This window comes from Mesoplodon mirus (assembly GCF_964341445.2).
Source record: "Mesoplodon mirus genome assembly, chromosome: 3".
Lineage (NCBI taxonomy): Eukaryota > Metazoa > Chordata > Mammalia > Artiodactyla > Ziphiidae > Mesoplodon > Mesoplodon mirus.
In genome coordinates, this window is record NC_138978.1 from 296,637 (window position 1) to 322,103 (window position 25,467).

At 56.8% G+C, this 25,467-nt stretch overlaps 1 protein-coding gene across 1 annotated transcript; it reads left to right on the forward strand.

The window, feature by feature from the left end:
• Positions 1-1,096: 1,096 nt before the first annotated feature.
• Positions 1,097-20,570, forward strand: TTLL10 (tubulin tyrosine ligase like 10; the record flags this gene model as incomplete). Its single annotated transcript, XM_082612511.1, has 16 exons — positions 1,097-1,172; positions 1,442-1,706; positions 3,943-4,322; positions 4,780-4,860; positions 4,941-5,073; positions 5,189-5,307; positions 5,389-5,518; positions 6,211-6,282; positions 6,779-6,864; positions 7,196-7,367; positions 8,264-8,435; positions 8,957-9,097; positions 19,238-19,354; positions 19,710-19,803; positions 20,116-20,381; positions 20,502-20,570. The coding sequence occupies 16 exons, from the start codon at positions 1,097-1,099 to the stop codon at positions 20,568-20,570; spliced, it is 2,373 nt and encodes a 790-aa protein (XP_082468637.1).
• Positions 20,571-25,467: the final 4,897 nt, after the last annotated feature.

Here is a 25,467-nt window from a genome sequence, read left to right on the forward strand (position 1 = left end):
GGGGGCCACCAGCTCCTGAGGTCAGACTGTCTGCCCCAGTCCAGGACTTGGCTGGAGGAGCTCTCCGCCCCTCCAGACTAACCGACAGCTACCCTCGGGCAAAGGGGTGTCAGACCACAGTCCAGCAGAATGGAGCCCTGCAGGCCCCCAACACCTGGCGCAGGCAGGCACACAGCTGGGAGTGCGTCAGCCTCTGAGCAGGGTCAGGGAGGCCTCCCCACAGTGGGGAATGCCACCTGGGGCCCTCAAAGTGAGGGGGCGCTTAAGGGGTGCATTAATTTTCTGGGGCGGCCACAGCAAATTACACAAACTCGGTGCCCACATGGTGGAAATGTATTCTCTCACGGTCCTGGAGGCCACCAGCTCCCTCCGGAGGCTCTGGGGCAGGTCCTTCCTGCCTCTCCTGGCCTCTGGGGCTCCAGGCGTCCGGGAGCTTGTGGCCGCATCCCTCCGGCCGCTGCCGCGTCTTCAGCTGGCTTCTCCCCTCTGTGTCTCCTCCGAGCTCCCTCCCTCTCCCGAGGCCACTGGTCGCTGGATTTAGGGCCCATCAGATAATCACATCTGCAAAGACGATTTTTCCAAGTAAGGTCACACCGCACTTTCTGGGCCTTAGGACGTGGACACACATGGCACGGGGTCCACCATCCACCCTACAAGAAGCAAGTGAAGGCTCCCTAAGGAGAGACACCCTGGAGGACAGAGGCAGGGGGCCTGCAGGGCAGCCGGGGGCCTGCAGGGCAGCCAGCGGCCCTCCCACAGGCCCTGGCCTCCCAGGCCTGGGTGTGAGCCCCTCTCAACCCCTTGGGGAGGCATGGGTTTGCTGAGTGCCCACTTTCTGTTCTGTAAAGAGGCCGTGGTAAGGGGAGATGAAATAGTGCAGGTAAAGCACACTGAGCGCAAAAACATAATGGGTCAGGTCTGGGGTCCTGGCACAGATCTGGGGATCCTGAGAAGGCTCAGGAAGGTCTCGGGAGGACGGAGGGCCCAGGTGGGGGCTGTGCCCATGTGCCACCCCTCCTCCAGCCTTGGCCGCTCCCCCTGGTGCCCGGCCTCCTGCCCTTCCCCATCCACCTGCTCACCTCTGGGCCGCTGAGTCATGGTTGCTAGGAGACAGTTGCCTGGTCACCACTGCTGTTTCCCTGGCACAGGGCTCACACCACCTTGTCGGGCAGGTAAGAGGGGCAGGCGGGCCACCAGCGGGGGTCCTGGCTGGCCCTGAGGGCTGGGGCCTGCCGTCCCTTGCCCTGCCCAGCCCCCCGGCCCCAGGAGCTCTGTGGGTCCTCTCGGGACTCTGCCCAGGAGCGTGAGGGAGGCGAGCGAGGGGAGCGGAGGGGTGCCTGGCTGGGCAGAGACCCCCAGGCCGGGCTGAGCAGGGCAGGCCTCCAGGCGTGGCGGCCCCTCAGGACCAGCTCCTTTGCTCAGGACCAGGTCTGTCTCCTAGGACTGACCCCCAGAAGGGACGGCCTCCTAAAATCTGCGGGGACCCACGTCCCCGCAGACAGCTCAGCCCTGGCCAGAAGGCACCAGCCCGACGAGCAATGTCAGCACCTCCTGAGCACCCCACATCACCGAACGTGTATCTGGAGGAAGGACCTGGCAGGACACGGGTGTCATCGCGTTTTCTTGGATGTTTCCTTCAGGTTCACAAGGGTCTTCCATTCATCACACCGGAGCGCCATTTCCCACCAGTCTTTTTACCTGACCAGGTAAAAAGTTGATTTAAAAATTCGTAATAGGGCTTCCCTGGTGGCGCAGTGGTTGAGAGTCCGCCTGCCGATGCAGGGGACACGGGTTCGTGCCCCGGTCTGGGAGGATCCCACATGCCGCGGAGTGGCTGGGCCCGTGAGCCATGGCCGCTGAGCCTGCGCGTCCGGAGCCTGTGCTCCGCAACGGGAGAGGCCACAACAGTGAGAGGCCCGCGTACAGCAAAAAAAAAAAAAAAAAAAAAAAATTCGTAATAAAGTTGTTTCCACCGACCCCACCCTGCAGTCCTCGCGGAGGGCCTGGTGCCATCACCCCCCCCACCCCCGTGGCAGGGCCACTGCAACCCGAGCTTCACCACCATAGATAACAGTTCGGGAACACCTTTCAACACAAAGCTTTCTATTTAGAATTAGTCCGTCAGAGAGACTCTGAGAAAGGCAATTGCTTGGCAAAGGCTCTGACCCCTGACCCCCCACCCCTGCAGCCCCGCAGGCCACCATGTCCTACAGCCCGGGGCACCGCGTTCGCCACCACACGCGTGCACGCCCAGGGTAGGGATTCTTTTTCTTAATTTTTGTTAACTTGAATGACAAGAAATGGTCATTCATGGCCTGTTTAATTCTTCGTGGAAGAAATAAGATATACAGAGTTAAGACAGGCAAACAGAGGCACAGGCTTACAAGGCTTGTTCTGAAACCCGGCAACTCAGCGCCCACCTCCCGGCTCCCGTTTCCGGGAGCGCCCGCTGCTGGGTCCGGGTTACCCCGAAGAAGTTACCCTTCGCTGGGCTGTGGGGGCCAGGGGCTCCCTCCCACCCCCCACATTCACACTGTAACCCCCAGTAACGCTCCTTGCAGGCGGGTCACCGCCCTGCCCTCTCCAGCCTCACCTTCGTCACACAGGCCCTCCTCCAACATGGGTGACCAGGCAGCTGTGTGCATGTGTCATACAGGCCACTGGTACTCCCAGCCCACTCTGCAGGTGGGGAAACCGAGGCACAGAGCTGATCCACACCACAGCCCCAGCTTCCTTTCCCAGGTCCCGCTCAACTCGGGAATTCCCTGAGGGGGGTGTCTAGAGACCTCCTACCATGCTGGGCGGGTCACAGGAGCCTTGCCTCAGGCTCTGAGTTGTCTCCGCGGGCTCCTGCTGGGTGCCTTTCCTTCTTTACATTCTCCTTTCCAGCACACTTCCTTGCCTTGAACTTCTCACAAGGCTGTACCGCGTATTTCCATGAGCTCGTCCACCTTGTCTGTCCCTTTGTTCTAACCGTCCAGCCCTCTTCTCGGGTGAGGACTCTTGGTCCTGCCCCAGCGTATTCCCAGGGCTGCGTCCCCTGCCTCCGGCTCCGCCACCACCCCCACACCCCGCCCCCTCCTCGCAGGGCCCTGTTTCTCTGTCTCTGGGTGTTGACCTACCTGGGGGCCTCCGTCAGATGTCTGTTGACTCAGTGGCCACTCACGTGGGAGTGCTGGGGGAGAGTACTGACCGTCATCCTCCTTGGGGGCCCCCATCCCCAGCAAGGTGCGGGTCTCCCAGGCAACGCGGAGACGCACGCACACGCACCCTCCCTGTGCTCAGCAGGCTCCTATCCCCAAAGTCATGCTGGACGGGGTCCAGCCGCCACAGAGGAGCCCTCCCGTTCTGGGTGGGGCAGGGCTGGGGAGGAGACTCCAGGTCTTCCTCCTGGCTCGGCCCACCCTTGGCAGGGGGGTGAGACCCCACCCCCACCCCGCGCCCCGGCCCACACCCAGGCCCTTGGCAAGGGGGTGAGACCCTCCCCGCGCCCCGCCCCACGCCCACGCCCTGTAACCGTGTTGACAGCTGTTCCCAGTTTACCCTCTTCTGTCCTAAGTGGGGACAAAGGTCTTGGCCAGCATCTTTTGGGTGACCAGCTGGTTTGTTTGCAAAGCGACTGTCCTCTTTGGAGGGCAATCTGCCAGCTCCTGGTATGCAGATGCAGGAGCCCCTCTCTGCCTGCCAGCTCCCAGGGTACTGGCCTTTCTACTGCTTGTGTTTCTTCAATCTTTCGGAAAATCCTAGCCTCCCAAGCAGCCCCCAAACTGGGAAGGACCTGTCAAGGAATGGCTAAAATTCCCTAAAATGTTCCCGAATTAGCCACACAGGAAAGGAGCCCTAGGGAGGCGTCATCCTCGAGGCAGGGCCTCCTCACGGCTCCGCCCTGACTCTGGGCGGGGCCTGCTCAACCCGCAGGCCTGACAGTAGCCCTCCTTACAGCGGGCAGGGAGGCCAAGCACAGAGATGCCGACACCAGATGGACAGTCCCTGCAGGCCCCACAGTCACCACAGAGACGGGAGCCACCCACAAGAGGAAGCCCAAATCCAGGACGCTGGGCGGCACCCCTCCCCGGGCAGGGCGGGCCTGACTGCATGCCCAGTTCAAGGGCTAGGACCACGGGCTGCCCGAAGGGCCCGCAGAGGGGTGGGGGCTGCGTCTTCCCAGAGGTGCCCCCGCCCCAGTGCCCCAGCACCTGCGGCCCGCAGCCACACCCACTTCCTCCACCGCCAGGGACCGCCTCCTCGGACCCAGGTTGGCACAAAGAGAGGCAAGCGGTCAAGGATGGCAGGGGTCCAGCGGAGCCGCCCCCGGGCAACAGGTGAATGCAGCCAGGGCCTCCCCAGGGACAGGCACCCCATCCCCAGGAAGGCCTTCTCACGGGGGGACCACACAGCCATGCCCTGGGAGAGGGGCCAGCAGGAAACCATGTGCCGGGTGTGGGATCTGGGCCAGCCGAGTAGGGCAGAGGACAGCAGAGTCGGGGTCTAAACAGGCAGAGAGGGGTCTCCCCTCACTGCTGTGGGTCACCCATGACGTTATGATGGACATCGTGACCCCCGCCCTCTGGGCATGTCCCTGCATCATGTCTGCCCCCAGCTCCAGCCTCACACCTCAGCCTCTGCCCCACACAAAGCCCCTGCCCCCTTTCTCCTAAGAGGCCCTCTGATTGCGCCTGAGACTGGGCTGAGATGGGCCGAGACGGCTGGGGGGACTGCCCAGGGGCTCCGGTCAGCTTCTGAGTGGACGCCCCCTGTCCGACCCCACCTCGTTCACAGGCTGGGCCCATGAGAGATCAAGGGGGAGCCACGGAGAGGATGGGCTCCTACGTCAGCTAAGCCAGCTGGACCAAGATGCAGGTGGGCTCGGGCAGGGCCCAGGGAGGGGCAGAAAAGCCACCAGCGGGGCCAGAGCCTCTGACCACCCACTCTGCCCGCAGAGCTGGACGATGCTGACACTGCCAGGCCCCGGGCCGCCCTCCTGGAGAAGCACCCGCTGGAGGGGGAGAAGCAGCCGCCCGGCACCGGGCAGGGCCCCTTCTTCTACATCGGAGGCACCAACGGGGCCTCAATGTGAGTGGGGCCTCAGGCTGGGTCGGGCCCCACCGCCTGCAGGCCCCGGCCCAGCCTCGCTCCGCGGCCCACAGCCCCGCGGCCCCCAGGTCACCGCCGCCCCTCGCCCCTGCAGAATCAGCTCCTACTGCAAAAGCAAGGGCTGGCAGCGCATCCAGGACAGCCGGCGGGAAGACTACAAGCTCAAGTGGTGCGAGGTCAAGTGCAGGGACACCTACTGCAGCTTCCGGGAAGGTAGGGGCGGGGCCGGGCTCAGCGGGCGGCCCTCCACGCGCGCATGCGCGGTCGCACGCTGCCCGGGCTCTGTCGCGCCAGGCGAGCAGCTGCTGTACCAGCTCCCCAACAACCAGCTCCTCACCACCAAGATCGGGCTTCTCAGCGCCCTGAGGGAGCACGCGCGGGTCCTCAGCAAGACCAGCAAGCCGGCCCCCTGCGCGCAGGCCAAGTGAGGATGCCCTGGCCCCCCACCCCGGCGGCACGCCCCGCACCCGACGCGTCAGTCGCTGCTCCTGACTGCCCTCCACCAAGTCCGTCCGCTTACCCGCCTTCCCACTGACCCAGCCGCGTATCACCCATCCGTCTCCACCCGTAGTACCGGCCACCATTCCAGCCACCCAGCCCACGGCCCACCAGCGGTCCTCACACGCTCGCCACAGAGCCGCCCACTGGTGTTCTGCATTCAGTCACCACTGCCTACCACACCCACTGCCGTCCATTGCACACCTATTCCTGCTCCTTGGCCCGCCCCCCCCACTCAGAGCCGTGCCCGACCCACTCGATGTGCCCACTCCTCTTCCACTCACTGCCCGGCCGTTCACACGTCTGCCCGCCCATCCAAACAACCACCTACCATCTGCCTCCCCCGTCCACCCCCCACCAGGCAGGCAGCCACCCACTACCTGGTCATCCACAACACCACCCAATTCTGCCAGCAGTTCTGGTGCAACACCCTCCAGGCATCCGTCTACCCACCAGACCATTTGCCCATCCACCTACTTCCATCCAAAATCCACTTATCCACACACCACCAGTCTACCGCCAAGCCCCCACCCACTCCCCCCCTCTCAACGCCCTCCATCCATTCTCCACACACTGAGTAGCCACTCAGGCCAGGGCCTGTGTCCTCCTGGGGTACAGATCTGGAAAGGACACGACACCCGGCCCAGAAGAGCTCATGTGGAGCGGCCCAGGACTCCTTGGGCCCCAGAGGTAGATGCCCCCAGCCATTCTGCCCTAAACTGAAGGATGGCCTCGTGGTCGGTGAAAGGGGTTAAAGGGCATCCCAGGCCAGGGGATCCATGCCGACCGCTCACTGCAGGCTGGGCACTGCCCTGGCCTGGAGACCCAGCTCTGAACTGACCACTCCCGAAGGCCCGAGAGCAGCAGGGGGAAGAGCAGGGAGGTGGGAGGGGTTGGGAGGTGGATGAGGCAGCCTGCAGAGAGGCCAGGTGTGCAGAGCCGGAAGAGCGTGCTCCTGGCCAGGGAACAGAAGGTGCAAAGGTTCTGCAGAGGAAACGGCTGGGGGCCGGGGGTGGGGGGTGTTTCAGAGGAAACCAAAGGGGGCAGGAGGGCCCGGAGCCCAGCCCAGCTTCCTAGCAGACACTCTCCCTCCAGCCTACCCCAGGTCAGACCCCCAGAATGGCTGGCCAAGCTGGGGGAGGGGGACAACCCTCCCAGTGTCTTCCCCACCTCCCTGCTTCCCCAGGATCCTGAAAATGGAAGACTTTTTCCCAGAGACCTACCGTCTGGACATCAGGGACGAGAGAGAGGCTTTCTTCACCGTCTTTGATGGTGAGAGGCCCCTGGACGCCAGGCCCGCTCTGGGGAGACCAGTGCAGGGCTGGACCAAGGTGGGAGCGTGATTAGGGCGGGGCCAAGGCCCTGGCGAGGCCGAGTTGGGGCGTGGTCAGGGAGTGGAAAGGTGGAGCCAGGGTGGGTGAGGTCAGGGCTGGTGCTGAGGCAATGCTGGGGAGGCTCATGGCCGGACCTTAGTGGAGGCCAAAGCCTGCAGGGGCGGGGCCGTGGCTGGGAGCGGTCAGGGCGGGGCTGGGGCCAAGGCGGGGCTTTGGCAGGGATGGGCGGGGCGAGGCAGGCTCCCTGGCTCGGGTAGCTCTCTCCGCAGAAACCCAGATGTGGATCTGCAAGCCCACCGCCTCCAACCAGGGCAAAGGCATCTTTCTGCTCCGGAACCAGGAGGAAGTCGCCGCCCTCCAAGCCAAGACCCAGAGCATCGAGGACGACCCCATCTACCGCAAGATGCCCTTCCGGGCGCCTCAGGCGCGGGTCGTGCAGAGGTTTTGCGCGTGGGCACCCCGAGGGGCGTCGGCCGGGTGGGGCTGACACAGGCCCGCTGGTGCCTGTGAGGATCGTGGGCGTCGCGGGGCCCACAGAGGAGTCCTTGGCGGTGGAAGGCTGCGGTGCCCCCAGCTGGGCCCCTGTGTAGCCAGAAGAGGTGGAGTTTTCACATCCAGTCAGGATCTCAGAGGATATACCCTCCCTCCCCCCACCCCCAAACACAGGAGGCTCCTGGATGGTGTGGGGCAGGGAGGGCTTGGTCAGCTTGTGCCCCAGCCTGGGTCCTGCGCCCTCTGACCTGCAGGAAGCCCGGCTTCTCCCCCATCCCCCACCCATCCAGCTGCAGCCTTCAGGCCCACAGGCAGAGCTGACCACCCTGCCTTGCTCCCTCTGCCTCTGGCAGGGGTCCAGACCCTCAGCCTCACACCAGGGGGCACCGTCTAGCCTGAGAAAGGTCCCCTCGGACTTCCCTGTCTGCCAACGCGGACCGCACTCCTGCCACAACTGCTGTCTGCCACCCCAAGCAGCTGCTCCCAGCCGCTGGGTCTCTAGACCTACAGCTCTCTCCACTGGGATGTCCCCTCCCTGCCTCTCCAAAGCCACCTGCCCTTCAAGGCCCAAGGTCACCCCTCCCTCCTCCTCCAGGCAGTCTTCCCAGCCCATAGGGCCCAGTCTGCTTCTGCCTCGACACACACCAGTGGGCTGAGCTCTAGGGGCCAGGCCCTCCTTCCCAATTCCCTGACGCGTTCAGGCTCGGAAATGTCCCCTGACCAGTGGACACTGCACCCAGCCAGGGTAGGGGACCCACAGCTCACAGCTGAGACAGGTGGCAGGGTTGCTGAGGAACTGGCAGGCCCAGGTGGGGGCAGGGGCCAGGCTAACCACGCCTCCCCAGGTACATCCAGAACCCGCTGCTGCTGGATGGGAAGAAGTTCGATGTGCGCTCCTACCTGCTCATTGCCTGCGCCATGCCCTTCATGGTCTTCTTCGGTCACGGCTACGCTCGCCTCACCCTCGGCCTTTACGATCCCCATTCCAGCGACCTCGGTGGCCATTTAACCAACCAGGTAAATGCCCCCCCCCCCACAGGTGAGGGCCCTCCCTGCAGCCTTGGACAAAAATCACTGCTCAAGAATGGGAAAAGAATCCAACTGTGACATGGCCCAGACCCCCGAGGTGGCCTGGGCTGCCCCTGCGTGCAGCCAGCACTGCCTCTCACCTTCAGCCTCAGCTGGGCATCCTGGTGAAAAGACTGAGAGCTGTGGCCCCGACCCCCAGCTCAACTCCCTCTGGGTGTGGATCAGGCCCAGCAGGGGTGGGAGCCAAGGGCAAGGGCCTCCGTGAGGACCTCAGTGCAGGGATGCTGTGGGCAGAGGTCTCCATGGAAGGGTCTCAATGGGAGTTGTCTGGGCGGTGGCCCTCCGGGAGGATCTGGGGGTACTTCTCAGGGGCAGGAGGTGCTGGGGGAGGGGCTCAGTGTCCTGGAGGAGCGGGACCCCTGTGGGGTCTCTGGTGGCCGCGTCGGGGTGAGGCCCTTGTCGGGGCCCCCCGTGGGGGCAGGGCCTCCAGGCGCTACCCTGCCTCCCAGTTCATGCAGAAGAAGAGCCCCCTGTACCTGCTACTCAAGGACGACACGGTGTGGAGCATGGAGCACCTTAACCGCTACATCAACGACAAGTTCCACAAGGCCAAGCGCCTCCCCCGGGACTGGGTCTTCACCACCTTCACGGTGCGTGCGCGCCCCGCCCACCCGGCGTTGGGAGGGGCCAGGGGTCAGGACCGGAGGGCCTGAAGGCAGGGGGCTCTGGGCTCCAGGCACGTCCGTCCCTGGGCGGGGCTGCCGTTGCGCGTGCGCGCTGCGGTGGGTTCCAGGGACCCTCTCCTCTCCCTCTTTCTGAAACATCATTCACACGACACAAAAGTCACTCCGTGAAAGTACAGTTCAGTGGTTTTTAGTGGATTCTCAGAGTTGCAGGATGACCACCACTCTCTAATTCCAGAACACTGTCACCTCCGCAGAAAGAAACTCGGTACCCACTGCCCCCTGCCCAGCCCCTGGCAACTGCTAATCCATTTGCCGTCCCCATGCATTTCCCTGTTCTGGACATTTCATGTCAATGGGATCACACAATATGTGGGTTTTCCAGGCTTCTTTCACTGAGCATAACATTTTCAAGATTCCCTTCGTTTCTTTTTATGACTGAAAACTATTTCATTGTGTAAATGGACCACGATTTATTTGGATAAACATTCGTCAGTTGATAGACGTTTGGGTTGTTTTTACTTTTTGTCTATTATGAGTAACGTTGCTATGAATATTCACGTACATGAACAGATATTTTCAGTTCTCTTGGGTATAGGTCTAGGAAGGGAATTGCATGGTCGTAGGGTAACTCAGGCTGAACTTTCTGAGGAACTGCCAAACCATTTTCCACAGTAGCTACAAGGTCTCCCATTCCCACCAGCAATGTATGATGGTTCCAATTTCTCTATATCCTTGCCAACACTTGGTATTTTTCTTTTTTTGTTTAATAGTCATCCAGTGGGTGTAAAGTGGTATCTCATTGTGGAGTTGATTTGCATTTTCCTAATGATAATGATATTGAGCATCTTTTTACGTATTTGTCGGCCATTTTTGTATCTTCTTTAGAGAAACTTCTGTTTAGATCCTTTGTTCACTCTTCCTTCTTAGGCTGTAGAGCTCTTTATATATTCTGAATGCTAGACCCTTATCAGATGTGTGATTTGCAAATATTTTCTCCCATTCTGTGAATTCTCTTTTCACTTTCTTGATAATGTCCTTTGTTTATTTGTTTTGTTTTGTTTTGGCCGTGCCCCTCAGCTTGAGGGGTTTTAGTTCCCTGACCAGGGATTGAACCCCCTGCAATGGAAGTGCAGAGTCCTAACCACTGGACTGCCAGGGAATTCCCCATAATGTCCTTTTTTGCATAGATTTTTATGAAGTCCAATTTATCAATTTTTTTCTTTGGTTATTCATGCTTTGATGTCATATCTAAGAATCCATTGCCAAATCCAAGGTTGTAAAGATTTACATCTATGTTTTCTTCTAAAAGTTTTATAGTTTTAGCTCGTTTTGAGTTAATGATTGTGTATGGTGTGAGGTAAGGGTCCAACTTCAGCCTTTTGCATTTGGCTATCCTGTTGTCCCAGGACCATTTGTCAGAGAGACTGTTCTTGGCGCAGTTTTGAAAATCAATTGACCAGATATGTATGTGTTTATTTCTGGACTCTCAATTCTATTTCATTGGTGTGTATATCTGTCCTTAAGCCGGCGCTACACTGTTTTGGTTGCTGTAGCTTCCTTCTCTTAATGTGCTGTATTACATAAATTGATTATCATGTGTTGAATCACTCTTGCACTTCCGGGATACATCTCACTCAGATACAGCATACTGTCCTTTACATATGCTGCTGGATTGGGTTTGCTGGTACTTCACTGAGGATTTATGTGTCTACCCTCATAAGTAATATGGCCCACAGCATTATTTGCTTGTACGTCTGTCTGGTTTTTGACATGTTCCCTTCTCTTCTATTTTTGGAGAGTGTGTGAAGGGTTAGTGTTAATTCTTTAAATATTTGGAAGAATTCACCAGTGAGGCTACCTTATTGTGGACTTTTCCTTTGTGGGAAGAATTGTTATTTTTATTATTATTACTAACTCAACCTTTATTTGTTAGAGGTTATTCAGATTATCTATTCCTTCTTGGGTCAGGCTTATTAGTTTGTCTTTCTAGGAATTTCTCTATTTCTCCTAAGTTGTCTAATTTGTTTCGAATACAGGTACTCATGGTATTTTGTGAACAATTATAATCATTTTCATAATCATTTTCATCTCTGTGTAAGTCTTTCTTTCTTGATTTTAGTAATTGGAGTCTTTTCTCCCCTTTATCTTGGTCCATTTAGCTAAAGCCTTGTCAGTTTTGTTGATCTTTTCAAAGAGCCAGTTTTTGGTTTCATTGATTTTCTCTGTTGCTTTCTATTCTGTATTCCATTAACATCCACTCTAATCTTTATTATTTCCCTCCTTCTGGCTTTGGGTTTAGTTTTGGTTTGGTTTGGTTTGGGTTTTTTGTTTGTTTTTGGTTTTTTTTCTTCTGGTTTCTTAAGGTTGAAGTTTGGGTTATTGATTTGAGATCTTTCTTCCTGTTTAATGTAGGTGTTTACAGCCATAAATTTCCCTGTGAGCACCGTTTTCACTGCATCCCATAAGATTTTGTGTGTTCTGTTTTCATTTGTTGATTAAGAGTGTGTTAATTTCCACATATTTGTGGATGTTCTAATTTTCTTTCTCTTATTGATTTCTAATTTCATTCCATTGTGGTCAGAAAACATACTTTGTATGATTTCAACCCTTTAAAAAGTATTGGGGGCTTCCCTGGTGGCGCAGTGGTTAAGAGTCCACCTGCCGATGCAGGGGACACAGGTTCGTGCCCCGGTCCGGGAAGATCCCACATGCCACGGAGTGGCTGGGCCCGTGAGCCATGGCTGCTGAGCCTGCGCGTCTGGAACCTGTGCTCTGCAATGGGAGAGGCCACAACAGTGAGAGGCCCACGTACCGCAAAAAAAAAAAAAAAAAAGTATTGAAACTTGTTTTATGTTCTAACACATTGTCTATCCTGAAAAATGTTCCATGCACACTTGAAAATAATGTGTATTCTACTGTTGGGTGGAGTGTTCTATAGATGTCTTTTAGGTCTAGTTGGTTTATAGTGTTGTTCAAGTCTTCTATTTACTTGTTGATCTTTTGTCTAGTTGTTCTATCATTGAAAATGGGATACTGAAGTCTCCAACTATTATTACTGAATTGTCTATTTCTCCTTTCAATTCTGTCAGTTTTTGCTTCATGCAATTTTAGGTTCTGTTGTTAAGTATATGTATGTTTATAATTATTACATATTATTGACTTATTAGAATATGTCCTATTTTTTCTTAATGTCCTCAATTTTTGTCTTAAACTCTATTTTATCTGCTATCAGTATAGATATTCTAGCTCTCTTTTGGTTTCTGTTTGCCTGATATATATATATATTTTTATTTTATTTATTTATTTATTTATTTATGGCCGTGTTCGGTCTTCATTGCTGTGCATGGGCTTTCTCTAGTTGCAGCAAGCGGGGGCTACTCTTCATTGCCGTGTGCAGACTTCTCATTGCAGTGGCTTCTCTTGTTGCAGAGCATGGGCTCTAGGCACGTGGGCTTCAGTAGTCATGGCATGCAGGCTCAGTAGTTGTGGCTCAGGGGCTCTAGAGCTCAGGCTCAGTAGTTGTGGCGCATGAGCTTAGTTGCTCTGCGGCTTGTGGGATCTTCCCAGACCAGGGCTCAAGACTGTGTCCCCTGCATTAGCAGGCAGATTCTTTTTTTTTTTTTTTTTTTGCAGTACGCGGGCCTCTCACTGCTGTGGCCTCTCCCATCGCGGAGCACAGGCTCCGGACGCACGGGCCAAGCCGCTCCGCGGCATGCGGGATCCTCCCAGACCGGGGCACGAACCTGCGCCCCCTCCATCGGCAGGTGGACCCTCAACCACTGCGCCACCAGGGAAGCCCAGCAGGCGGATTCTTAACCACTGCACCACCAGGGAAGCCCTGATATATCTTTTTTTTTATCCTTTTACTTTCAACCTATCTGTGTCTTTGAATCTAAAGTAAGTCTCATAGATAGCGTATGGGGGGGGAGGGGAATGCATCCTGACAATCTCCATCTTTTAATTGGAAAGCTTACTCCATTTATATTTAATATAATTACTGATAAGTTACGATTTACATCTGCTATTTTGCTATTTGTTTTCTTTTTTTTTGAATTTTTGAATTTTATTTTATGTAGTTTTTATACAGCAGGTTCTTATTAGTTATCCATTTTATACATATTAGTGTATACATGTCGATTCCAATCTCCCAATTCATCACACCACCACCACCCCTGCCACTTTCCCCCCTTGGTGTCCATACGTTTGTTCTCTACATCTGTGTCTCTATTTCTGCCCTGCAAACTGGTTCATCTGTACCATTTTTCTAGGTGCCACATATATGCATTAATATACAATATTTGTTTTTCTCTTTCTGATTTACTTCACTCTGTATGACAGTCTCTAGGTCCATCCACATCTCTACAAATGACCCAATTTCGTTCTTTCTTATGGCTGAGTAATATTCCATTGTACATATGTACCACATCTTCTTTATCCATTCCTCTGTCGATGGACACTTAGGTTGCTTCCATGACCTGGCTATTGTAAATAGTGCTGCAATGAACACTGGGGTGTATGTGTCTTTTTGAATTATGGTTTTCTCTGGGTATATGCCCAGTAGTGGGATTGCTGGGTCATATGGTAATTCTATTTTTAGTTTTTTAAGGAACCTCCACACTGTTCTCCATAGTGGCTGTATCAATTTATATTCCCACCAACAGTGCAAGAGGGTTCCCTTTTCTTCACACCCTCTCCAGCATTTGTTGTTTGTAGATTTTCTTTTTTTTTTTTTTTAGACGATGTTGGGGGTAGGAGTTTATTAATTAATTTATTTATTTTTGCTGTCTTGGGTCTTCGTTTCTGTGTGAGGGCTTTCTCTAGTTGTGGCAAGTGGGGGCCACTCTTCATCATGGTGCGCGGGCCTCTCACTATCTTGGCCTCTCTTGTTGCAGAGCACAGGCTCCAGCTGTGCAGGCTCAGTAGTTATGGCTCACGGGCCTAGTTGCTCTGCGGCATGTGGGATCCTCCCAGACCAGGGCTCAAACCCTCACCCCCTGCATTAGCAGGCAGATTCTCAACCACTGCGCCACCAGGGAAGCCCTGTAGATTTTCTGATGATGCCCATTCTGACTGGTGTGAGGTGGTACCTCGTTGTAGTTTTGATTTGTTTCTCTAATAATTAGTGATGTTGAGCAGCTTTTCATGTGCTTCTTGGCCATCTGCATGTCTTCTTTGGAGAAATGTCTGTTTAGGTCTTCTGCCCTTTTTTTTTTTGCGTCACGCGGGCCTCTCATCGTTGTGGCCTCTCCCGTTGCAGAGCACAGGCTCCGGACACGCAGGCTCAGTGTCCGTGGCTCACAGGCCCAGCTACTCCACGGCATGTGGGATCGTCCCGGACTGGGGCACGAACCTGTGTCCCCTGCATCGGCAGGCGGACTCTCAACCACTGCGCCACCAGGGAAGCCCCTTCTGCCCATTTTTTTATTGGGTTGTTTGTTTTTTTAATATTGAGCTACATGAGCTGTTTATATATTTTGGAGATTAATCCTTTGTCCATTAATTCGTTTGCAAATATTTTCTCCCATTCTGAGGGTTGTCTTTTAGTCTTATTTGTAGTTTCCTTTGCTTTGCAAAAGCTTTTAAGTTTCATTAGGTCCCATTTCTTTACTTTTGGTTTTATTTCCATTACTCTAGGAGGTGGATCAACAAAGATCTTGCTGTGATTTACGTCAAAGAGTGTTCTTCCTATGTTTTCCTCTAAGAGTTTTATAGTGTCCAGTCTTACATTTAGGTCTCTAATCCATTTTGAGTTTATTTTTGTGTATGGTGTTAGGGAGTGTTCTAATTTCATTCTTTTGCATGTAGCTCTCCAGTTTTCCCAGCACCACTAATTGAAGAGGCTGTCTTTTCTCCATTGTATATTCTTGCCTCCTTTATCAAAGATAAGGTGACCATATGTGCATGGGTTTATCTCTGGGCTTTCTATCCTGTTCCATGGATCTATATTTCTGTTTTTGTGCCAGTTCCATACTGTCTTGATTACTGTAGCTTTGTAGTATAGTCTGAAATCTAGGAGCCTGATTCCTCCAGCTCCGTTTTTCTTTTTCAAGATTGCTTTGGTTATATGTCTTATATCATTTTGTTTCTCAATTCCTCCATTACTGCCTCCTTTTGTGTTAAATATTTTCTAGTGTACCATTTCTAGTGTCATTTCTTTTACTATATATTTTTGAGTTATTCTCTTAGTAGCTGCCCTTGGGATTACCATTGACGTCTTAATTTATAATGATCTAGTTTGGATTAATACTAAGTTAAGTTCAATAGTATTTTTTAATTGTTCCTATATAGCTCTGTCTCTCCCTTTATGCTGTTACTGTCACAAATTACAACTCTATAAATTGTGTGTCCATCAACATAGATTTATAATTATTGCTTTACACAATTGTCTTTTAAATAAGATAGAAGGGAAAAAAAGCAATTACCAAAAAATGAATGTGTACTGTCTTTTATATTTAACTGTGTAGTTACTTCATGGGTGCTCTTGATTTCTTCATGTGAATTTGAATTATTGTCTAGCGTCCTTTCATTTCAGCCTGAAGGACTGTAGGGAAGTTCTACTAATAATCTTGATAATCTATGGGGGTTTTAAAATATAAATTTATTTATTTTATTTATTTATCTTGGCTGCGTTGGGTCTTCGTTGCTGCGTGCGGTCAGCGAGCGGGGGCTACTCTTCATTGCAGTGAGTGGGCTTCTCACTGCAGTGGCTTCTCTTGTTGCAGAGCACAGGCTCTAGGTGCACGGGCTTCAGTAGTTGTGGCACGCAGGCTTAGTAGTTGTGGCTCACAGGCTCTAGAGCACAGGCTCAGTTGTTGTGGCACATGGGCTTAGTTACTCCGCAACATATGGGATCTCCCCAAACTGGGGCTCGAACCCATGTCCCCTGCATTGGCAGGCGGATTCTTAACCATTGTGCCACCGGGGAGGCCCTAATCTATGTTTTTTAAATTTGGGACTGTCTTAATTTCTTTTTCTTTTTCTTTTCTTTTCTTTTTTTTTTTTTTTGCGGTACGCGGACCTCTCACTGCTGTGGCCTCTCCCGCCACGGAGCACAGGCTCCGGACATGCAGGCCCAGCAGCCACGGCCCATGGGCCCAGCCACTCTGCGGCACGCGGGATCCTCCCGGACTGGGGCACGAACCCGCGTCCCCTGCATCGGCAGGCGGACTCTCAACCACTGTGCCACCAGGGAAGCCCTCTTTTTCATTTTTGAAGGATGATTTTGCTATATATACAACTCTTGGTTGACGGTTTTATTTTGGTTTTTTTTCCTTTCAGCATTTTGCATTTGTCATCCCACTGCCTTCTGGACTCCATGGGTTGGTTTGTTTGTTTGTTTTGTTTTTTAATACATCTTTATTGGAGTATAACTGTTTCACAATGCTGTGTTAGTTTCTGTTGTACAACAAAGTGAATCAGCCATATGCATACATATGTCCCCATATCCCCTCCCTCTTGAGCCTCCCTCCCACCCTCCCTATCCCACCCGTCTAGGTGGTCACAAAGCACCGAGCTGATCTCCCTGTGCTATGCGGCTGCTTCCCACTAGCTATCTGTTTTACATTTGGTAGTGTATATATGCCCATGCCACTCTCTCACTTCGCCCCAGCTTCCCCTTCCCCCGACCCCATGTCCTCAAGTCCATTCTCTATGTCTGCGTCTTTATTCCTGCCCTGCCACTAAGTTCATCAGTACCACTTTTTTTAGATTCCATATATATGCGTTAGCATGCAGTATTTGTTTTTCTCTTTCCGACTTACTTCACTCTGTATGACAGACTGTAGGTCCATCCACCTCACTACAAATAACTCAATTTCATGTCTTTTTACGGCTGAGTAATATTCCATTGTATGTGCCACATCTTCTTTATCCATTCATCCGTTGATGGACATTTCCATGGTTTTTAATGAGAAATTGGTTGTTGGTCTTATCGAGGAGCCCTCATGATGAGTCACTTCTCTTTGCTGATTTCAACATCCTCTGTTTGTCTTTTGAAAGTTTGCTTATGATGTGGTGGATCTTTTTGAGTTTATCCTACTTGAAGCTCACTGGCCTTCCTGAACGTGTAGATTACTTTTCATCAAATTTGAGAAGTCCAACTGCCATTATTTCTTTAGATGTTCTTCCTGACTCTTCCTCTGCTATTTCTGGATCTCCTTATGCATTTTGGTCTGCTTGACGGTGTCCCACAGGTCTCTGTAGCTTTATTTTTCTTCATTCCTTTGACTTTCTGTTCCTTAGACTGGATAATCTCAATTAACCTATCTTTGAACAACTCCAATGGACTGTTGAACCCCTGTAGTGATTTTTTATTTCAGTTCCTATAATTTTCAACTCCAGAATTTCTATTCAGCTCCCTTTTATAATTTCTATCTCTTCACTGGCATTCTCTATTTGGTAAGACATTGTTCTTGTATTTTCCTTTAGTTCAAGTGAGGTCTGCCATGGAACCATCAGACACGTCACAACAAGTGACTCCAGTTCTTTGCCAGACAGGTCTATTCTGCTATCTGCAGTACCGAGAGCACAGGCTTTTTTCAAGGCACTGAGCTGGGATGCCAGGGATAAAACCAGGGCAAGTTAAAATGCTACAAAGCTTGCTGTTCTTACCAAGATTCAAGATTTTACTTGAGTAAACACTCTTCAGGTTGCTGGACGCCTTTGGTTAATTTCATTTTGAGAAGGTTAATTCTGACAAATTTGGCCAGTTTGGGCTGTTTTTATGTTGTCTCTCTTGAACCTGCTCAGCAAAGCTTCTCCCTGTTGTTTCGCTGAAATGCTCGCTGGAGTGACCTCTATGCTGTCAAACCCAGGGGTCAGTCCAGCCTCTTCTCCCTGACCTGTCAGCCAACTTTGGACACAGCTCCTCACTCCCCATGGCTTCCAGGACCGTGTCCACCACCACCCCCCCGCCCCGTGCTGGCCCCTCGGCTCCGCACCGCTGCTCAGGAGGCCCAGGGCTCAGCCTGCCTCTACTCTTTGTCTGCTGTACCCACTGGTATCTACTCTGTCTTTATCAGACATCGCCTGAGTTTAAATTCCATCTATGTGCTCAAGACTCCACATGAAACATCCGGCCCTGACCTCTCCCCTGAACTTGAACCATGGCCTATCAGCACCCCATCTGTAAGCCCACAGATGTCTCAGACTCCATGGGCCTCCTCTCCCTCTCCGTTGGTGGGGGCTCCATCCTTCCAGAGTCTCAGACCAAACACCTAGGGATAACCCTGCATTCCTGTTTCCACGGCTCACCATCCTTCCTTCAGTCAGCCAGGTTGGCTCTACCCCAACACAGACCCAGCATCCATCCCACCACCTCGGCTTACACAAGCCACCCACATTTCTCACCTGGATCTTTGCAACAGGGCCCTTCAGTCTCTCTCAGCATAGCAGCCAGAGGACCCTATTAGGGCACGGGTCAGATATGCCCTCCTGTGCTCCACCCTCCAACAGCTCTGACCTCAGGGTGAAAGGCAATGTCTTCCCCCGAGATGTGACCGCTGCCACTCTGGTCTCATCTCCCACTGCCCTCCTAGCTCGCTCGAGCCACAGCAGCCTCACTCTGTTCCTCCAACGCCTTGGGCATGCTCCCACTTACAGCCGTTGCTCTACCCAGGTGTCCCATCCCCACCCCACAGCTCTCCCCTGCAGTCTTCACCCATTGCTCACTCTCTGGCCCACCCAGATCAGACCCCTTTCCACACCACCCAGAACGTCCCACCTCTCACCCTGCTTCATCTTCTCCATCAGCATGTGTGGCTTCATGTGCTGTGCAGAGTGCATAATGATTTACACATCACAACGGTTGTCTCTCTCTCTCTCCTGTGAGTGAGCTGCTCAAGGGCAGAGACTCCTCGTAAGCTCTGTCTACTCTCGACCCCAGTACCTGCCACGCGATAGGAGGTCCACACGTTTGTGAAATGAGTAAAATGAGAGTGAAGGAGTTTCTGGCTGTGAGCCTGTGACCCTGAGAATGTGAAAGTGCGGGCACTGGTGGGTGCACAGGTGAGGGATGGGGCTGTGGCTGTTCAGGCCTGGAGGGTGTAATCAGGGCCCACAGGTGACGTCCTGTCTCCACCCCCCCCTCCCCCGCGCCACCCACAGAAGCGGATGCAGCAGATCATGGCCCACTGCTTCCTGTCTGTCAAATCCAAGCTCAAGTGCAAGCTGGGCTACTTTGACCTCATTGGTTGTGACTTCTTGATCGATGAAAACTTCAAGGTGCTGCTGAGGCGTCCCGGGGGGCGGGGGGGGGTGCCCAGCAGGCAGGTGCAGCAGGCAGGGGCCCTCTGTGCACACCCTGACCACTCAGGCGGGCCCCTGGAGCAGGCAGTTATGCACCCTCCCTAGTCCTGGGGGTGGTGTGTCCACAAGGCTTCGCTCTTCCTGCAGCTGGGGCAGCCCCCAAGGCCAGACTCTCAGACCCTCAGAGTCTTAGCTCCTTGGGCAAATGGGGGAGTGAGGCCATGGAAAAGAAGTGACCTGCCCGGTCACCTGGCTTAATGAGGACAAGGGCCTCAGCCTGGTGCTGGCCAAGTGGTAGGTGGAGAGGGATGCTGAGCAGTGTTGGGCCCAGGTGTGGCTGCTGGAGATGAACTCCAACCCCGCCCTGCACACCAACTGTGAAGTCCTGAAAGAGGTGATTCCCGGCGTGGTCATGGAGACCCTGGGTGAGGCCCCTACCCAGCCCCCAGGACCCTCAAACCGACCCCTCTGCCTGCCCACCCTCTCCCCAAGTTCAGACATCCACAAACCTAGCTCTCCAGCCCCTGAAAGGCTGCATGGCAACCCCACCCTCTGCTCATGCCCCCACCTCCCAGCCAAGGTGATGCCCGCCCACACCTCACCCCAAGCCCGGTCCCACCCCTCACCCCCGTAAACTCCAGCCCCGGGAACGCGATGCCGGAGAGGCTGGGTGCCCGTCCCTCCCTTCCCCCCACGCCTCCTCCGCCCCAGCCGGGCTCACCCCCAACTCCTCCCAGACCTGGCACTCGAGACCTTCCAGAAGAGCCTGCGCAGCCAGAAGATGCTGCCGCTGCTGTCCCAGCGCCGCTTCGTGCTCCTGCACAACGGCGAGGCAGACCTGTGGCCGCGCCCGGGGGGCTCCCGCAGCGTCCCCCGCCCGCCGTCGCGGCCGCCGCCGCCCCGGCCCGCCTGGGATGCCGCGCCCGCCGCGCCCCCCGCTCTCCGCGCCGCCGGCAGGCCGGGCGCGCGCAGGCCCGCGCCACGTCGGGGCCCCAGCGGCGCGCCCGGGCCGCCCTCCTCCGCACAGCGGCGCCCCCGGCCTCCGACCCCCGGCCCCGACGGCGCCCAGGGCGGGGACCCCGAGGCCCCGGGCGGCGGGCGGTCGCGAGTGGGCGGCGGGTAGCCGGCGCGGGAGCCTTCCCCGGGGTCGTCGGAGGAGGAACGCAAGAACGCGGGCCACCTCGGCTCCTAGCGGGCGGGCCACTGGCGCCCTCGCGGGGACCTATAAAAGCTGCTTTGTTTCAAATGCGACCTCTGCGTCTGGTCCGCGGGTTCCCCGCACACCGGGCCCCGAGACCCCCTCCGGCAGCCTCCCTGCGCCCCGTGAGCCGCTACTCCACTGCTGGGGCCCGTGCTTGGGGGGACACGAGGGTCGAGGGATGGGGGTGTCTGCCCGGCAGGAAAGGGAGATGAGGCCCCCCGCGCCCCTGACTCTGCCCACCGTGGGCTGCTTCCAGTTCCTGGGCCCCATCACCTACGGCCCTCGTCCACCCGCCCTGCAATCTCACAACCCACCTGACCTCTACTGCCTGGGTCGGTGGTCCCCAGGAAAGGCGCCCAGTGTCCCCCAGTCAAGGGTCTAGAGCCTCACGGACCCCTCTCGATTCCCATAGGAAGGCTTCCTCACACCCAGCACGTGCCTCCGAGCTGCGGTCCCCGCCCTGCCCAGGCTCAGCTCCTCTCTGGGCCTTCGGAGCACCAGCGCCCTGAGCTCTCCTCCACCTGCGGCGCCGGACTCTACAGCAGGCAGAGCCCTGCAGAGGCCGGGAGGACCCAGGCTGTGGGTGACGGGCGTATGGTCGTGGCAGGACAGCGCCCTGAGGGCAGTGCCGAGCCAGCAGGTCCCTGTGTGCCCTGTGGGCCCAGCCTCGAGGCTACTAGGAGATTCAGGGCCTCTCGTGTCCACACCCCTGCCACCAAGCGTCCTGGGGCAGCCATAATCCCCTCTCCACCCTGGCTTTCCCCACCCCACCCCCAGTCCAGACCCCAGGGTCTGGGCAGCCCCATCCCTAGGCCCACCCCAGCTGTCACACCATCCCCCCGCATTCCCTTTCACGTGCCCTGCCCTCACCTCTCCAAACGGCCACCGCCAAGTCACATGCCCTCCTCCTGCCCTGCGCACCCTCGCTCAGTACCTCAGCGGGCTCCACCAAGGTGGGAGGGGCCGCCGGGACCCCTGCTGTGCCCTGCATTGGCGTGCTGGTGGGACCTGAGGGGCAACGACCTGTCCTCCTCCGCTGCCCCCCGACTCCTTTCCCAGGGATGCAACGGCCACAGTACCGCTAGAGGGTGGCGGGCACTGACAGCCGAGCCTCTGGCCAGCCCACTGGAGGTGTGCAGCCAGGGAGCCAGGGAGAGAAGAGCCAGATGGAAAGCGGGGCTCAGAGAGGTAGAGTCAGTCCTCCCAGGCCACAGAGCCAGTGAGCGGCCCAGGCCAGGACTCACCTGCCCTGTCACTCACAGCCCACCCACCCTCCCACCACCACTGCACCCCCTCGTCGTCCTGCTGCTGTGGCCCGGAGTGTGGGGTCCCCAGGCCAGGAGCACACTTGTCACTGGGTGACTGGGGTCCGGGAACACTGAGCCCCCTCCCAGTTTGTCTGGTGGTCTCTCCATGAGGGGTCAAGCTCGGCACTGCGTCCTCTGCAGCCTGCTGGCCAGCTCTGTGCCCAAAGACCAGTCTCCATCAGGGAGAGGTGGCCTCCTGGGTGGGTGGAGCACACCCAGGTTTTTGTAAAACCCACGCCTGTGTCTTCGGGGTCAGGACCACTTTCCTTGCATCCAGGACACTACACAGCCGTGTCACCCCGGGGTCACCCCCTTAACTCGCCCGAGGGGCCTCTATACCCCATGTCTCATCTCTGAGGCATCTCCCACCCCCTCCTCACATCCTGCCCACGGGGCCTCTGCCCACGCTGTCCTGTGGCTCACGATGTGGCCCGTGGTAGCAGCAGTGTTGCCCCAGGACCTTCCAGCTCTCCTCCAGCCTCGGCGGGACTGTTCCCCTGCTGGTCAAGGCGGTGTCCACGGAGGCGACCCGATCCTCGGGGAGCAGCTGTCCCCGCCGCCTCCGTCATCCCTGGGCCCTGAGTGGGTGCAGTGGGCCACAGGGGCCGTGATGGGCTAAGAAGTGCACGTCCTGACTGGGCCTCCGTCCCCGGGCTCCCCCAAAGCCCTGGACTGTCTGATGCTCTTGGGCGCCTGGTACCCCGAGAGCCTGGAGTTCAATAAATGAGGTTTCCTTCCTACTCATTCATCCCCAGGGGTGATGGCCACACCCTCACACCCCCATCTGGACCCTCTCCTAGCCCCACGCAGCCCACAGTCGGGCTCCAAAGTGTCCTTGCCAGAACTGTGAGGGCGGCCAGGGAGAGGCGGGCAGGGAACTGAGTCTGGAGTGTTGTCGGCTATGGGGCACCTGGGCATCTGGAGGTACAAGGTGCGCCCCAATATTCAAACGATGTGCTGGGCCCCCTGCAGCAGCTTGAGGAGCAGCGTCAGCAGCGGGGAGGTGGGGGGGGCGCTCCTAGTGCCTGGGACGGGGCTGCCCAGCACTGCGGCTGGAGCTTGTAATCCAAGGTGAAAGCTGAGGGCCTCTGCCTCCCCTCCCCCTTGTCTACCTGCTTTGACCCAGCACCACCCAGGGACCCCCACCATCCCTGCAGCCCCCACTGGAGGCCCTCAGCGCCTGGCAGGGTTCTGCCCTGGCCAAAGAGCCCACGGAGCCCTGAGGACTCAGAGGACCCCCCTCAAACCCCTCTTCCCTGGAACGTGTCTCCAAAAAGAGGGGTCTGGAACAGCCATGGCCCGAATCACTGTCTCTGGAAAGCACCTCAGCCCCAAAGCGTCCTGCGAAGATGTCTGCCTCTCCACCTAGGCATGGCTACTTCTTGGTGGGAAGTTGGGGGGGGTCCAAGGCCCTGCAAACCACAGCGGGGTGGGAGCTCAGCCCAGCTGCTGGAGGAGTGGCCCTGCTGCTGAAACCGTGGTGGGGGAGGGGGCAGGACTGATGGCCCCAGGTCCTGGTCAGGGCCCTTGAATGGCCAGACTTAGCACCATGGACCTATCTGATCTATGGGTTCGCATCCCAGCACCTGGGGGCAGCCAGGGACCACCTGCCCTTGGAAGGTCCCCTGAAGCTGCCCTAGGACTGGGGCTGGGAGGGGCTGGCATCCAGTTCTGCGAGAGTGGGTTCCCTCCCTATGTCCCCCAGGGGTGTCTCGGTCCGCTTGGGGAGGGGCCGTGTCTCACAATGGCTGAGTCCAGATCTCAGTAGAGGGAGGGTCAGGGGCATTTTCCAGCCAGGTGAGGCGGTGTGGCTGCGGCGGAAGCACTTCTGGGAACAGAGGATGGCTTCTAGGCCCTTATCGGAGGCTGAACAGACACTGGATTCCGACCCCAGGGGGAGGAGTTGTGGTTTTCCGGAGCAGCTGGAGAGCCCCTCTGGTTGGGGGGGGGGGTTCCCGTGGGGAACAGCGAGGGGTCTGGAGCTGGCGTGGGCAGAGTCTCATCTTGGGGTCCCTCTTGGGCTTGGTGACCCAGGTGGGCACATATCTGCCCCCATTCCAGGAAGCTGGGCTGAGTGGGGGGGGCAGCCCCTCACAGCACCAGCACCCTCCATCCCCCACTCACTGGCACCCTCCGTACCCCGCACATGGGCACCCTTGAGTCCCCTGCGCCTCCTGCCGCCCTGGGGGGGGTCTCCCTCCCCCCAGCCCGGACCTGCTCAGGCCTCCCCTACCAAAGTGCCTGGTGGCAGCCTGTGCACACCAGGCCTGGGTACCCCAGCGGAGCCTCCAGCCTTGGCCCCTAAGCGAGCCCCTCCCTGCTCTGTGGGATCCCAGCTGGGGAGGGAGGTGAGTCCAGCAAGGAGAGGGGAGTGAGCAGACGCAGCGGGGGTGACCAGGGTCCGGGCAGGCCTGGCGGGGCAGAGGCCTGCTGACAGGCGGCCAGCGTGGAGGGAGGTGGCGGCTCCGGTGGCAGTTGCTTCCCGGGGCCCTTCCGGAGCGCTGAGCTCCCTGGGCAGAACCCCCTCCCGGCCCCCCACGGGCCTGGCCTCACTCTCCCAGTCCCTCCACTGGGCTGGGCGAGTCCCACCGTCCCCGCCCCCCACGGGGCAGGAATCCCCCGCCCGCTCGCCTCACCCCGCTGCCCCCTCAATGACGTTCCGGGAGCTTGTCCCACGCAAGCCACCCGCGAGGACTTTCCGCGCTGCGTCAGCAGAACGCGCTGACACCTGACTCACAGTCTCAGCAGGGGGCTGGGCCAGGGCTGGGGACCCCTTTCCCATACGTGGGAGTGGGGCAGTCAAGGGACCCAGAGGTGGGGGGGAGGGGTTGGCAGGACAGGAGATCTGGCCTGGGGACGGAGGGGCCAAGGGGTGTGGCAGGCAGGTCCTGGAACACCTGGCTGTCTCCCCTGAGGTCGCTCACTTGGCCCCAGGGGCTGCCCAGAGCCAGGAGAAGGGACTGAGGGAGGGGTCCTTCCCCTGTGGGTGGTCCCAGAGCCTCCCGCCTCCTTCCAGGGGTGGAAGTGGGCAGTGCCCCACGCGGTGGGGGATGGAGGGCGACGCAGAGCCCTCTCTCCTCCACCTGCCTGCTGTGAGCTGGGCCCACCTGCCCACTGGGACTGGGTTGGGGTCAAGGGGCTCTCCTGGGCAGTGTGCAGGTGGGAGGGGAGGGCATGGTAGGTGGGGGAGGTGCTGTGCTGGAACACTGGGGCCACAGACAGACAGGTGGCCAGGTGTGCTGGCACCTGGAGAGTGCCGCTGCTGAGACCAGCCTCCACTGGCCCGCCTGCCACGCCCTGGATGCCACAGAGTCCTTATCAGACCCCCCAGGCGTCAGCCCTGTCAGGAGGCTGAAAAACTACTACTAGCCTCTGCTGGGCAGGACCCCAGGACCGTGCCCCGAGGGAGAGGGTCCCGTGAGGTGATGGAGGCCAGTAGGAGGGCTTGGAGAGAGGGCGGGAGCCATGCCAAACGAACCAGGCCATTCTGAGGCTGTCCACATCCGCCAGGAAGTGTTGGGTATAGAAACTGACCTTGCCCCGGGTTGGGGACCCCAGTGACGCAAGGGCCTGTGCCCCAC